Here is a 15,971-nt window from a genome sequence, read left to right as displayed (position 1 = left end):
GACATTAAGCAATTGTGGCTTTGCGAAGGACGCAATAGCAAACTATGTCTCAAATATATTTAATTTCATAAATTAGATCTACACCAGTATTAAAAATAACTAATCTTTCCAGATATACAACAACATTCACTCTTCCTCTTCCGCCTTCCTGTCCAGATCCGCCGAATCGATGCCCACTTCCTCGTAGTCCTTCTCCAGCGACGCCATGTCTTCCCGCGCGTCCTGGAACTCTCCTTCCTCCAGACCCTCTCCCACGTACCAGTGGACAAAGGCCCGCTTGGCGTACATCTTGTCGAACTTGAGGTTCATGCGGGTCCAGGCCATGGAGATGGCGGTGGTGTTGCTCAGCATGCAGACGGCTCGTTGCACCTTGGCCAGGTCGCCCCCCGGCACCACCGTCGGGGGCTGGTAGTTGATGCCCACCTGCGGGGGAGAGAAAGAAGAGACTCATAGAAACTTTCAATAGTATCCATTGCGAGCTAAATGTTAAGAAACCCGGGCCACCGTTCAGGAAGGTTCTCGTCTGTTCTGGGTGTGGTAGATATCACAATACAGTGTGGAACCGCGGGTTGGATCAAGCTTATGTTGCGTGGATTGGTTTACAATCTACACCTACCTTGAACCCGGTCGGGCACCAGTCCACGAACTGGATGGAGCGCTTGGTCTTGATGGTGGCGATGGAGGCGTTGACGTCCTTGGGCACCACGTCCCCGCGGTACATCATGCAGCACGCCATGTATTTGCCCTGGCGGGGGTCGCACTTGAGCATCTGGTTGGCGGGCTCGAAACAGGCGTTGGTGATCTCCGACACGGACAGTTGCTCGTGGTAAGCCTTCTCGGCCGAGATCAGGGGCGCGTAGGTCACCAGCGGGAAGTGAATGCGCGGGTAGGGGACCAGGTTGGTCTGGAGCTCGAGCAGGTCCACATTGAGGGCGCCGTCGAAGCGCAGCGAGGCCGTGATGGACGACACTACCTGCGCCAGCAGGCGGTTGAGGTTGGTGTAGGTGGGGCGCTCGATGTCCAGGTTCCGCCGACAGATGTCGTAAATAGCCTCGTTGTCCAGCATGAAGGAGCAGTCGGAGTGCTCCAGGGTGCAGTGGGTGACCAGCACCGCGTTGTAGGGCTCGACCACGGCGGTGGAGATCTGCGGCGCCGGGTAGACGGAAAACTCCAGCTTGGATTTCTTGCCGTAGTCGACGGAGAGTCTCTCCATGAGGAGGGAGGTGAAGCCCGAGCCGGTGCCGCCCCCAAAACTGTGGAAGATGAGGAACCCCTGCAGTCCGGTGCACTGGTCGGCCTGTGGGCAGATAAAGCGGAGAGCATTGAGAAGGAGAAAGGTGGGGTGAGTGTGAGTGTTGCAGGAGTAAACTGACCCTCTGGAGAGGTGTCTAACGTCTGTGGTCCCACCCTAACAACAATAATTTGTGTGTAACATCTGGAATTGGACAGTTGCTAGAGAGTATTCTGAGGGATAGGTCATTCACGAAGTGCGGAATTGTCGCGGGCGAACCAGGGGCGCCAGATCGTTGAATAACGGGCGCTGGTTCACGGTTGGATTCGGTTCCACAACCTACCAGCTTCCGGATGCGATCCAGGACCAGGTCGACGATCTCCTTGCCGATGGAGCAGTGGCCCCGGGCGTAGTTGTTGGCCGCGTCCTCCTTGCCGGTGATGAGCTGCTCGGGGTGGAAGAGTTGCCGGTATGTACCGGTCCGCACTTCATCTACAGGGGAGCAAACAGAAAACGGAGAATGAACCAGTTCATTAAGAAACGGGTTCATTAAGAATCACACGCCCCGCAGCAAACGCCGCGGGGAAGGTTTCAGACAAGGCTCAACATGTCAGGACTCTCCCGTTTCACCTTACCGATCACCGTGGGCTCCAGATCAATGAACACGGCCCGGGGGACGTGCTTGCCCGCCCCCGTTTCGCTGAAGAAGGTGTTGAAGGAGTCGTCGCCGCCCCCGATGGTCTTGTCGCTGGGCATCTGTCCATCCGGCTGGATCCCGTGCTCCAGGCAATAGAGCTCCCAGCAAGCATTGCCGACCTGAACTCCGGCCTGGCCGATGTGGATGGAGATACACTCACGCTGGAGAGAGAGAGAAAGATGGGATGGGTCGGTGGAGGAAAGGGGGAAGAGATGATTGTGTTATTCCCACGGATATCGGTTCCGAGTGCTAACATTTCCCCCACGCCACAGTGTGCGAACGGATCAACGCGTTTACGCAGCGTGGTCACCGCGGAATCACTCTGCACCCATGAGCCTTCGTTCCCGGTTCTCTGGAGTTATCCCGGCTCTCCCCATCACTGGTTTCACACGACGCCCCGCCGTCCAGCCCCGGGATCACCCACCATGATGTCCCTTCCAGTCTCAGCTCCTGACAATGTGTCGCATTCGCCGAACGCGTCCCTTTTATACCCCGCCCCAATAGAACGTTCATACACACGGGCCGCGCTGTAATTGGCCGCCTGCGACCCGTGGAACGCGGAGACAAAGGCAAAGAGAACGCCGATTGGTTCTCAGCGTGAGTGACGCAACAGAGTCGACCTGTTCTTCGAACGGCGCAAAGAACCGTCGGCATCTTGGCGTCACAACCGAGTATCATTGGACGTTTCAATAGTCGCGTCAACCCCCTGTCCCACTTAGGAAACCCGAACGGAAACCTCTGGAGACTTTGCGCACCACCCAACGTTTCCGTGCTGTCTCCCTACTAGAATTTAGAAGATTGAGGGGGGATCTTATAGTAACTTACACAATTCTTAAGGGGTTCGGACAGGCTAGATGCAGGAAGATTGTTCCCGATGTTGGGGAAGTCCAGAACAAGGGGTCACAGCTTAAGAATAAGGGGGAAATCTTTTATGACCGAAATGCGAAAAAACATTTTTCACACAGAGAGTGGTGAATCTCGGGAATTCTCTGCCACAGAATGTAGTTGAGGCCAGTTCATTGGCTATATTTAAGAGGGAGTTAGATGTGGCACTTGTGGCTAAAGGTATCAGGGGTTATGGAGAGAAGGCAGGTACAGGATTCTGAGTTGGATGATCAGCCAAGATCATATTGAATGGCGGTGCAGGCTCGAAGGGCCGAATGGCCTACTCCTGCACCTATTTTCTATGTTTTTCTGTTACCTGCTTCCACTACCTGCAACCTCCGGCAACCATCTGCAACCTCCGGGAACCGCACGTAAACCTTGGGTGGGGCGCAAAGTCTCCAGAGGTTTCCGTTCCGGTTTCCTGTGGGACAGGGGCATAACTCTCTCCTCGATCCCCCTCACTCCCACTGTTACCTCAATTCCTCACTCCTCTCTAGTCCTCCATGCCCTCACTCCCTTCCACCAGTTCCTCCCTCTCACTCCTCCCTCCTCCTGTTCCTTCACTCTCCACGTCACTCCCTCCCTCCCTGCCTGCACCACAAGCCTGGTCACTCCCTCTTCCTCAACCCTACTGTGTTCCCTCATCCCCCTGCTCTTCTCCAGCCCAGCTCCTGTTGAGTAAGTCACACGTACTCAGGGACTGGTACAACAGTATTTACTGAGTAACACATACAACACTCAGCAGCATATTAATTCTACCGTGCTGCATCACCAACTAACAGCACATGTCGGCTTGTGATAATATGAATGGTGTAGTAATAGGCGGAGCTTATATTAATAAATCATTACTTTGGTTAGTAAGTAATGTAACCAATCTACATTCCTTGTAAGAATAATAAGAATAAAAAGTGAAACACGACTACAATAAAGTGATATAGTAAGTAAGTAAAGAAGACCCATAACACACCGTGTCTTTACTACTGTTTTATTATCATTCATACAGGTTGCTTCCCTAGCTGTTCGTGGTCTGTCACCGGAGCTAGAGAGAGAGATACAGGGGTAGGGAGGTTACAATTATACTAGTGATGTGGGGAGTGGTTAGTAGTGGTGAGGTCACTATATTAAAGGTACATGCACAAGCCCTCTACATCCTACCCCTTGGAAACAAAAGCAATACTGTAGTGACAGGGCGACCACGACTCATACGCTACGAGCAACTAAACAAACAGTCAAACAGTGGTTAAGCAAAGTCCCCATAACGGACAGGGGGCTTGACCACGCGCCCGGAGCGGGTACGCAACTCGCCATCTCCCCCCTCCGCAGGAACAGCAGGAGCAGGAGCAGGAGCGGGCGAACGAACCGGAGAACCGGGAGGAGAGGGCGGAGGTGGAGACCGCGGAGGCGAAACAGGCGCAGCGGCTGGTGGGCGTGCCGGCGGAACTGGACTGGCGGCAGGAGAGCGTGGTTGATAGAGCTGAGATGGCAGGGTGCTGGGCATGCGAGGAGCGGCAGGTAAAGAGGAAGATAGCGGAGGGGGAAAAGGGTCGGCAGGAGGTGGAGGGGGCTCATTGACGAGACGAAGATGTTGGCGGGACCGGCGATAAATGGTGCCGTCATGGTCAACGAGATAGGACCGCGGCGAACCAGCAGACCCGACGACAACGGCTAGCCGAGAGTGGCCGGAGGGGGATTGCATCCGCACTACCTGGCCAGGGAACAGGCGCGGGAGGGGACGGCAGGACCTGTCGTGGGAGCGCTTTTGTATCTCATGCTTGTGGGCAATGCGCTCTTGGGCAGCAGGCGGCTGTAGAACTGATGGCATAAGCGACCGCTGGGACACCGGGATGGGAGGCCGCGTAGTGCGGGACATCAGCCGCTGAGCAGGCGAGCCCAGGGCAGGGTCATGGGAGATGTTACGTAGGTTGAGGAGGGCCAGGTAAAAGTCCGAACGAGAAAGCCGGCAGTGCTCCAGCAAGTCCTTGGCACTGCGGACAGCGCGCTCAGCCAGGCCGTTGCTCTGCGGGTACTCGGGGCTGCTAGTGAAATGGCGGAAGTTCCAGCTGGCAGCGAAATCCCGAAATTCTGCGCTCGAGAACTGGCTGCCATTGTCCGATTGCAGACTCGCGGGGGAGCCAAAGGTGGCGAAGTGGCGGCGCAGCCTGCCGATGACCGCAGCAGACGTGAGGGAATGCAGCTGGTCCACCTCGAACCAGCTGGAGTACGAGTCCACGAGAACCAGGAAGTGTTTGCCACGCCATTCAAAAATGTCAGTGGCGACCGCCATCCAAGGCAGTGCGGGGGCAGGCTGCTGCAGGAGCGGCTGCCGTTGCTGACGGGGAGAAAGACTGTTGCAGGCAGAGCAGGCGGAGGGAGACCCTCTCCCGGATGTCGTGGGCCATGCCGGGCCAGTAGAACTGGCTCTGGGCCTGAGACAGAGTTGCCTCGGCCCCGGGATGGCCGCTGTGGGCGGTTTGAAAGTAGTGGTCCCGCAGCGCAGCAGGCACCACAACCTTGTGGCCCTTCACCACCACACCGTCGTGCAGCACGAGCTCATCGCGGACCAGGAAGTAGGGCACGGCACCGGCCGGCAGGGACGAGCGGCGGTCGGGCCAGCCACTCCGGATGACGTCGGCAAGTTGTTGCAGGGCAGGATCCTTGGCAGTGTGCTTAACCAGGGACTGCATCTGCTGTGAAGGCACAATATTAACGTTAAGCACCATCAGGTCAGACGATTCATATGGGTGACGGGTAGTGGAAGTCAGCGGTGCGCGGGACAGCGTGTCGGCCACAAACATGTCCTTGCGCTTGCGGTAAACAATACGGAACGTGAAACGCTGAAGCTGCAGCATCATGCGCTGCAAACGGGACGAGGCGACGTGGATCGGTTTGTTTAAGATCATGACCAGCGGCTGGTGATCGGTTTCGATCGTGAAGGTGTTGCCCAGAATGTAGTCCTTAAACTTGGAGCAGGCAAACACCACGGCGAGCAACTCCTTCTCTATTTGAGCATAGCGCTGCTCTGCAGGGGTCATGGTGCGGGACGCGTAGGAAACAGGCAGCTGCAGGCCATCGTGGAGCTGCAGGCAAGCGGCACCAAGACCGAACTTGGAAGCGTCGCAGGTGAGGACAATGGGACGTCGCAGGTCGAAGAATTTGAGAGTGGGGGTACTAACCAGCCTGGACTTCAGGATTTCAAAAGCCCTCTGATGTTTCGGGAACCAGGCCCAGGCAATGTCTTTCTTGATCAGCTCCCTCAGGGGCGCGCTCAGCTCGCTGAGGTCGGGGATGAACTTCCCCAGGTAATTGACCATGCCCAGGAAACGCTGTAGGCTGGGCACGTCGGAGGGCGCAGACATCCCGGAGACCGCAGCCGTCTTCTGTGGGTCCGGCTTCAGCCCCGCGGCCGTGAAGACGTGGCCCACATAGGTGACCTCCGGGACGCGGAAACGGCACTTTTTGGGGTTAAGCTTAAGGTTGATCTCACGGGCCCGATCCAGGACTTGGCGGAGGTGGCGGTCGTGCTCAGCAACGTCCTTGCCGTAGACCAGGATGTCGTCGACGATGATGGCACACGGCAGACCGGCAAACAGCGGCTCCATCGTTCGCTGGAACACCTCGCTGGCAGAGTTGATTCCGAATGGCATGCGGAGGAATCGGAACCTGCCGAAGGGCGTGCTGAAGGTAGTCAGGTAGGAGGATCGTTCATCCAGCGGTATCTGCCAGAAGGAGCTCTTGGCATCGAGAACCGAGAAGACAGTGGCCGGCCCAACCTGTGCAGCGACGTCCTCCACCGTTCGCATGGGGTAGTGTGGGCGCTTGATGGCAAGGTTCAGGTCCTTGGGGTTGATACAAATGCCAATTTCGCTTTTGTCCTTCTTTGCAGCGACCACCATGGTGGAGACCCACCGGGTGGGATCGCTCACCTCCTTGAGGATGCCCGTTGCCACCATGTGAAGCAGAGTCGACTCCACCTTGTCCTTCATGGCAAAGGAGACGCGGTGCGGCGGGCGGATCACTGGCTCAACGCCGGGGTCGACAACGATCTTGTAACTGCAGGGCAGCTTGCCCAGCTTATCGTCGAAACGGTCAGGGCATTCGTTAAGGGGGTCCAGGGGGACCACACTAGGTGGCTATCACGGTGGAACGAGACTAAACCGAAGTCCTGGCACGCACGGGCGCCCTGTCAGTATCCAGCAGATAAAAAGTGAGGGGCCGAGAGGCCTGCAGGACTTTGCAGATCAGAGTAGCCTTTCCGACTGGTTCGAGCACACCTCCCCCGTAGGCATGCAGCAGGGAGTTGTCGGGAGTAACCCTCTCACCAGACCTTATCTTCTCGAAGAGACTTATCGACATAACATTGGCAACCGCCCCCGTGTCGACCTTCGCAGGGAAGGTCGACCCATTCACAGTAACGCGAACTGAAGGGTCGGTTATCAGGGCAGGTGCATCCAGCAGTGAAAATATGCTGGTGTCCTCGTGGGAGGAACTGGTATCAGAATCAGGGAGTTCGTCAAACTGGTACTGGGAACCGAGCGCGCTATCTGCCTCAGCAAGGTTGTTTACCATTCTCCGAGGAGCAGGGACAGGTTTCCCACGGGAGCGGCAGGCGGCCGAAAAATGGTTCAGTTTTCTGCAAAAATTACAAGTCTTGCCCAGCGCGGGGCATACATTAAACTGGTGGGAGGCAAAGTTGCAGTTGGGGCAGCGCCGGGGGCTGCCACCCCCAGGAGCAGGGGACCCCCGTTGCCGCGGCGGGCCGACGTTGCGCCGGCGGCCAGCAACGCTGGCAAAGTTAATGTCCTGGGCAGCAGGCGGCACCGCGGAGGCGACAGCCGCGGCCATGCGAGATACGTGCATGGCATCGTCCAACGACAAGTCGGGCTTCCTCAAAAGTTCAGCCCGCAGTTTCTCGTCCTGTAGACCATATACCAGGACGTCCCGGGTCAGCTGATCGGGGGTCAGCGTGTCCAGGCGGCAGCGCCGCGCCAGATGCCGTAACGCGGCGATATAGTTATCGATCGACTCACCGGGGCTTTGGCGCCGGGTGAAAAACTTAAACCGCTCTAGGATGCTGTTGGTGGGGATGTCGCACAGCGCGGTAAACTTAGCGATAAGACATACCGGGTCCCGGGCATCTTCACCAACGCCGTAGACAAACGACTCAGATCGTTCCAGGGCATCGGGACCAGCCAGGTTGAGGAGAAGTGAAGCTTGCGTTGCAGGGGCGGCAGCAGGATGGGCAATCGCGAGGTAGTGCTGAAAGTCACGCCGAAAGACACCCCACCGATGAGCAATGTCCGAGTCAAAGACAAGGACATCTGGCTTGCGGCAATAGTTAGCCATGGCACAGAAAGCACACAGAGTGAAGGGGAAGGGAACTGGGCGAGAAACAAAAAAAAACCGTCAAACAGGAGGCGCAAGGTACGACTATGACACCATGTAAAGATGACCCATAACACACCGTGTCTTTACTACTGTTTTATTATCATTCATACAGGTTGCTTCCCTAGCTGTTCGTGGTCTGTCACCGGAGCTAGAGAGAGAGATACAGGGGTAGGGAGGTTACAATTATACTAGTGATGTGGGGAGTGGTTAGTAGTGGTGAGGTCACTATATTAAAGGTACATGCACAAGCCCTCTACCGTAAGTAAGTACATTTTATTTATATAGCACGTTTAAATCAACTCGCGTTGAAACCAAAGTGCTTTACATAGCAACGTTACAAAATTTTGAGATTTAAAAAATCAAGTCTGCAATTTATCCCATCAGATAAAGCATAAAAAGAAGATTAATTTGACACCTAATTCACTTTCATATCTTCAGTATTAAAAACGTTATGGCCATTTTCATACTCGGAAATTAGCAACTTGTTCCCTATTGCTTTTCCATTGACTTAACACAAAAGCTGTGATCAAGGACAGTCAAAAGCCCATAACTTTCTTAAAAATTAAGAGAACTGAAAGAAATGTTCAGTTATTATAGATTGAAGCATTCTGAAACAAATATTAAACAATCTTATTTGGATGACCTGAAATTAAAGCATAGAATTAGTTAGTTACCCAATACCCACAGCCATCAGGCTATTAAACCTGGCTCGGACAAAACTCTGATTATTAATAACCACTTTCTGTTATTTGCACTTTACCAGTTTATTTATTCATGTGTGTATATATTTTATCATGGTATATGGACACATTTATCTGTTTTGTAGTAAATGCCTACTATTTTCTGTGTGCTTAAGCAAAGCAAGAATTTCATTGTCCTATACAGGGACACATGACAATAAACTCACTTGACTTGACTTGACTTGAATTGTAGCTGATTACAAAATTCAATTACTAGATCTAAACATCTATCCATTTCTTAAGAAAAGATTAACATTTTTTAAATAGCCTAAGTGTCCAAATAACATTCACACAAGAATTCACAATATAACATGATTTTTATATCTCATTGTCATGGATTTATAGGGAATTTATAAGGAATTTAATGTATAATTCCCGTAAATTAATGGCCATTTAAATCATCTTGCGAGTGGGTTTTTGAGGAACGCGATCGATTGGAACGTTGCGGGTGTGGTGAATTTAAAGCCCATATTGGCAGAAAAATACTGCTTGTTTGTATGGGTCCTAAATCACCGTTTCGCAACGTAAAATGTGGATTAAAGGCATCTTAAGAAGCATTTATATACATAAAATAAACGGCTTTCCTTTACCTGTCCCGTACGTGAAATCCGTCCCCGTTGTCGGCGTTGACGGCTTTAGAAACTGATTTTTAAATTACTCCAGTGCTGAAATTGTCGGGTGATTAAAAAAAAAATTCACAGAACGGCGTCGAACAATTCTTCAGCAAAAGCTTGCACTCCGAGAAAATATATCCAGGACAGGTAGGAGAAAAACCGCATTTTAACCCCGCCAAAGTCAAAGTCACGCACACGGCCAGTGGCAGAACTGCAGCACCGCTGAAGGTAAGTTTTGTAACATACCTACTACACATCAAAGAAATAATAAAAGAAATAAAAGTTTCCGTACATCGATAGAAAAATTAAAAATCAGAAAAGTGACAAAAACACATTATAGAATTCAACAAGAACGTCCCCCCACAACAGAATCAAAATGTTCCATTGCGGGGAAAGGCAACAAAATGTTAAGTCCTCTTCCTCTGTGAAACACCTGAGGTCGGGGCCTATTTGTGTCCTCCGCAGCCAGTCCGATGTTTTCAGGTCCTCTTTACCGGAAAGCTGGAACACCGGCGTCGGGTAAACACTCCTCAGCGGCTTGGAACTGTCAGAAGCGCCCGCCCCTCCCCGGAGGCTGCGGCACCCGTAGTCCTCAGGCCGCGTTGGCTGGAGCTCCGACTCTGGCGATCCCGGATCCCAGGCTCCGCGGTGTTCCAAATCCAGCGCCGCCCGCGGCTGGACGTTCCGCAGCCACAGCTCGTCGATGTTGGAGTCGGCGGTCACCGCACTCCGGAGCTTACCGCACGGCGACCCGGTAAGGCATCGCCCGCTCCGTGTTGGTATCCCAGCGCTGTGCCGCCGCCGAAGCTGTAGTCCCGGCCGGTCCCGATAGGAAACGCCGATCCAGTTCCGAAGGTAGGCCGCGAGGAAGGGGCGAAGAAGCAGCTCAGAGGGAAGCCGCCTCTCCGACCAGGTATGGACTAGGAAATAAAGTTTCCCCCTTCCCATTCCCCACCCACCACATAAAAGACCTCCAACTAACATTAGTTTTTTGTCAGGACTAATATATGACAGGATATATATGTATAAGCCCGTTACTAGGTGCTGACTGATTAATAATGTGACCGAAAATGCTAATAGTGCATAGAAGGGAATTCAGTTGTATTTAAGGATCGGCCTACAAACCCGTCCCGTGCGCGTACGGTACAGAACCGCATCTCCTCCCTTCACCGGCGAGAATGTCGGGGTCCTGTGCGGCGGGAGCATTGGAGACCTGGGTGACAAACACAGCGAGGCAGGCGAGCGGGGCACCGAGTGTGGTGGTGAGGAAGCTGGAGACACAACCAGGGGTAGCTCGTAAGGGAAGAGAAATTCCGTCAGTAGATGGGTAGATCGGTGGCGTAGCATCAGGATACGAGACATCGCCATTGGGCCTGATTCCGCCAACACAAAATGCCAGCAAACTGCGCATGCCACTGCCATTGCGAAGTGAAAATGACAGAACAAAGCAGATGCTCAAGATATGCAAGAAAATTGACGATGTTAAAGGAAACATGCCATTGTTAGCTGTGGGTGAGGTGAAATTGAGTGACAGACAATGAGATTCAACAAGATGACTGATTCTGGTATGATTTGGGTGGGGGAGGGGTGAAGAGAGAGGAGAAGTGAGGGTTACTTGAAGTTTGACAAGTAGCCAAGTGTCCTTACCTGAAAGGTTGCCCATATTTTTCTGCCAGCACTTTGTGCCTATCTTTGGCAGACACAAGGAACTGCAGATGCTGGTTCAGGCAGCATCTCTGGTTAATGTGGCAATGTTTCATGTCTGAAGAAGGGTCGTGATCCAGAAAACGTCCCCTATACAAGTTCTCCACAGGCAGACACAAAATGCTGGAGTAACTCAGCGGGCGAGGCAGCATCTATGAACAGAAGGAATAGGCGACTTTTTGGGTCAAGACCCTTCTTCAGACTGAGAGTTACAGGAGAGGGAGACACAGAGATAAGTGTAAGGTGTTACTCCAGCACTCTGTATTATCTGAATGGTGTCAGATAAGGAAAATGGGAAGTACAACAAGACCTGGGTGTCCTTGTACATCAGTCACTGCAAGTATGCAGCAGATACAGTGGGCAGTGAAGAAAGCAAATGGCATGTTGATCTTCATAATGAGAGGAGTATAGTTGAGGAGCAAAGAGCCCTTTCTACAGTTGTGGCCTGGTGAGGCCACACCTGGTGTATTGTGCGCAGTTTTGGTCTCCTAATTTAAGGAAGGACATACTTGCTTTTGAGGGAATGCAGAGTCGGTTCACCAGGTTAATTCCCGGTATGGCAAGACTCAAATGACGTAAGAATGGATCGACTGGGCTTGTATTCACTGGAATTTAGAAGGATCGTATACGAGGGGATCGTATAGAAATATATAACATCATTAAGGGATTGGACAGGGTAGATGCAGGACACATGTTCCCAATGTTGGGGTAATCAGAACCAGGTTCCTCAGTTTAAGAATAAGAGGTAGGTAATTTAGGACTGAGATGATGAAAAATGTTTTCACCCAGAGAGTTGTGAACCTGTGGAATATTCGGCCACAAAAAGCAGTAGAGGCCAATTCACAGGATGTTTTCAAGAGTTAGATTATGCTCTTGGGGCTAACGGAATCAAGGAATATGAGGAAAAAGCAGGATTGGGGTATTGATTGTGGATGATCAGCCGTGATCATATTGAATGGCGGAGTCAGCAGCTAGATTGAAGGGCCGAATGGCCTCCTCCTGCACCTATTGTCTATGTTTCTATGTAGAAGCTTTTCACTCCACATCAGTCGATATCACTCCTGTGACTCTCAGTCTGAGGACGGGTCACGACCTTGAAACGTCGCCCATTCCTTCTCTCCAGAGATGCTGCCCGTGTCACTGAGTTACTGCAGCATTTTGTAGTCTGGCCCCTTGAGGTTTTATCTCAGGTTTGCAGCATCTGCAGCTGCTCTCATTGACCCCCCACGTGGTGCAGGAGCCGCGGAGTCAAGGGGCACCCTTTGGTCATCCGAGTGTAGCGCCACCTGGCGGCGGGAGCCGCAGTGCAGCGTGTTTGGTCCTCCGACTGTAGCGGCACCTGGCGGCGGCTCGGCCTATAGGTTTCGGTCTCCTGCGGCGGGGACGCGGCTCTAATTGGTCGGACGCAAGGAGGGGGAGGGTCCTAGTCCTTTGTGACGTCGGGCCCGGGGAAAGCGGAACCTGCTCCCATTGGCCGCTGGCGCTGCCCGTCAGTGGGGTGGAGGGAGGAGGCGGGACCTGGTCGCCGGTCACGTGACGTCATCCTGCAGCCCTGGAGCGTCGTCGCGCCGCAGCTCAGGTGAGAACAGTCGCCGCCGCCGCTCGTGGGCGATCCTGCGGCCGGTGACCCGAGGAGGCGGAGCCCGAGGCCGAGGCGTGCGGACGTGGTGGGGGGAGGGGGATGTGAGTCAGCAGTGAGTGAGGCAGGGAAGGAGGTCTGGGCGCCCTCTGGTCCTCCGGCTGTAGCGCCTCCTGGCGGCGGGAGGCCGCGGTGCAAGGGTACAAGGATGGAGTTAAAGGGAAAGACAGGACAGGAAAAGTGAAGACAAACACCAGAATTAACGGGGCAGGAAGGGATAGGAGAGTAAGGCCAAGTGAAATAGGAATGGATGTGAAAGGTGAGAGGAGTAATGGATGAAATGTATTATATATGAATGCACAAATAATAAGAAATGAAGTGGACGAGCTTGTGGCTCAGTTAGAAATTGTCAAGTATGATGTTGTGGGAATTACAGAGCCATGGCTGCAAGAGGGCCAGGGCTGGGAACTGAATGGTCAAGGCCATACGTACTATTGAAAAGACAGACAGGTGGGCAGAGGGGATGGGTAGCTCTGTTGGTAAGGAATCAAATTCAGTCCCTTGTGAGGGATGACATGGAATCGGGAGATGTGGAGTCAGTATGGATAGGACTGAGGAATTGTACGGGTAAAAAGACTAATGGGAATTGTCTACAGGCCCCCAAACAGTAGCCTGGATAAAGGGTGCAAATTGAATCTTGCCACCAAACACGCTGGACTGGGCTCAAACAGTCCTGGGATGGCTGTAGGCTGGGACTCGGTAGGCCGAGGAGGGAAGAACTAGGCCAAACTACATCAGGGGGGCCTAGACTAATATGATAAGTTTTAATCTACAATTTGAGAGGGAGAAGGATACATCCGAGGTGTCTGTATTACAGTTGAACAAAGGGGACTATGGAGCCATGAGGGAGGAGCCAGGAGCTGTCCAAAGTTGACTGAAAATATACCCTAGCAGGGATGGCAGTGGAATAGCAATGGCAGGTATTTCTGGGAATAATACAGAAGGTGCAGGATCAGTTCATTCCTAAGAGGAAGAAAGATTCCAAGGGGAGTAAGGGATGTCAGGGAGAGTATAAAATAAAAAGAGGTTCAACGAAACAAAGATGAGCGGGAAGCAAGAGGAATGGGCAATGTTTAAAGAGCAACAGAAGATAACCAAAAATACAAAATGGGGAGAAAAGATGAAGTACGAAGGCAAGCTAGCCAAGAATATAAAGGAGGGTAGTAAAAGCTTCTTTTGGTAACTGAAGAGAAAAAAAAATTGCCAAAGTGTACCTTGAATTTGTTTAATAACATCCTTCGGAACATAATTGCTTCTACCAGATCCTCTTTCCTTGAAGCCCTTAAATCTGATTTAATTATTTTCAGTGCGGAGAACAGTCTTTCCATGCCGACCTGAGTTGGAGGTATGGCTGTTACTATCATAGCTGCAAATGTTACTATTTCAGGTTGTAGGGATGACGGGGATTTATAGACCAGTTAGCCTGACAGTGGTGGTGGGAAGCTGCTGGAGTCAATTATTAAAGTAGTAATAACGGCAAATTTTGGATAGCAGAGGAAAACATTAGTTAACACCAACGTTGGACCCTTGAAGACTGAAAAAGGTGAATTAATTATGGGGAGCAAGGAAATGTCAGATGAGTTGAATAGGTACTTTGGATCCATCTTCACTAAGTAGGACACAAACAATCTTCCTGATGTACTGGTGGGCAGAGGATCTGGTATGTCAGGAACTGAAGGAAATCCACATTAGGCAGGAAATGGTGTTGGGTAGACTGATGTGACTGAAGGCTGATAAATCCCCAGGGCCTGATGGTCTGCATCCCAGGGTATTTAAGGAAGTGGCTCTAGAAATCGTGGACGCATTGGTGACCATGTTCTCTAGATTCAGGATCCGTTCCTGTAGATTGGAGGATTGCTAATGTTATCCCACTTTTTAAGAAAGGCGGGAGAGAGAAAACGGAATAATAGACCAGTTAACCGAGATGAGAAGAACTTTTTTCACACAGAGAGTGGTGAATCTCTGGAACTCCCTGCCACAGAGGGTAGTCGAGGCCAGTTCATTGGCTATATTTAAGAGGGAGTTAGATGTGGCCCTTGTGGCTAAGGGGATCAGAGGGTATGGAGAGAAGGCAGGTACGGGATACTGAGTTGGATGATCAGCCATGATCATATTGAATAGCGGTGCAGGCTCGAAGGGCCGAATGGCCTACTCCTGCACCTAATTTCTATGTTTCTATGTTTCTATGTTTAACCTGACATTGGTGGTGGGGAAGATGCTGGAGTCAATTATAAAAGATGAAATAGCGGCACATTTGGATAGCAGTAACCAGATCGGTCCGAGTCAGCATGGATATACGAAGGGGAAATCATGTTTGACTAAACTTCTGGAATTTTTTGAGGATGTAACTCGGAAAATGGATAAGGGAGAGCCAGTGGATGTAGTGTACCTGGACTTTCAGAAAGCATTTGATAAGGTCCCACATAGGAGATTAGTGGGCAAAATTAGGGCACATGGTATTGGGGGTAGAGTGCTGACATGGATAGAAAATTGGTTATCAGACAGGAAACAAAGAGTAGGGATGAACGGTTCCCTTTCAGAATGGCAGGCAGTGACTAGTGTGGTACAGCAAGGCTCTGTGCTTGGACCACAGCTATTTACAATATACATTAATGATTTAGATTAAGGGATTACAAGTAACATTAGCCAATTTGCAGATGACACCAAGCTGGGTGGCAGTGTAAACTGTGAGGATGATGCTATGAGAATGCAGGGTGACTTGGACAGGTTGGGGGAGTGGGCAGATGCATGGCAGATGCAGTTTAATTTGGATAAATGTGAGGTTATCCACTTTTGGTAGCAAAAACAAGAAGGAAGATTATTATCTAAATGGTGTCAAGAGGGAAAAGGGGAAGTTCAATGGGATCTGGGGGTCCTTGTTCATCCGTCAATGAAAGTAAACATGCAGGTACAGCAGGCAGTGAGGAAAGCAAATGACATGTTGCCCTTTATAACAACAGGAGTTGAGTATAGGAGCAAAGAGGTTCTTCTACAGTTGTACAGGGCCCTACTGAGTCCACACCTGGTGTATTGTGAGCAGTTTTAGACCCCAAATTTGAGAAAGGACATTAGAAAC

At 51.7% G+C, this 15,971-nt stretch overlaps 2 protein-coding genes across 2 annotated transcripts in view; both read right to left on the bottom strand.

The window, feature by feature from the left end:
• The window catches only part of LOC116982168 (zinc finger protein 239-like), a 1,102,810-nt gene that overhangs the window by 113,046 nt on the left and 973,793 nt on the right, over positions 1-15,971 (bottom strand). The gene's annotated exons all lie outside the window — the stretch shown is intronic.
• LOC116982176 (tubulin alpha chain-like) lies at positions 127-4,127 on the bottom strand. The gene is made up of 5 exons (XM_033035483.1): positions 4,119-4,127; positions 1,867-2,089; positions 1,575-1,723; positions 617-1,297; positions 127-423 (listed from the first exon to the last, which is right to left on the bottom strand). Exons 1-5 carry the CDS (start codon positions 4,119-4,121, stop codon positions 127-129), a joined length of 1,353 nt encoding a protein of 450 aa, XP_032891374.1. The 5' UTR covers positions 4,122-4,127.

Source organism: Amblyraja radiata, chromosome 16 (genome assembly GCF_010909765.2).
Source record: "Amblyraja radiata isolate CabotCenter1 chromosome 16, sAmbRad1.1.pri, whole genome shotgun sequence".
Classification (NCBI taxonomy): Eukaryota; Metazoa; Chordata; class Chondrichthyes; order Rajiformes; family Rajidae; genus Amblyraja; species Amblyraja radiata.
The sequence above is the reverse complement of the archived record's forward strand: the minus strand, read 5'-3'. Positions and strand labels throughout refer to the sequence as shown.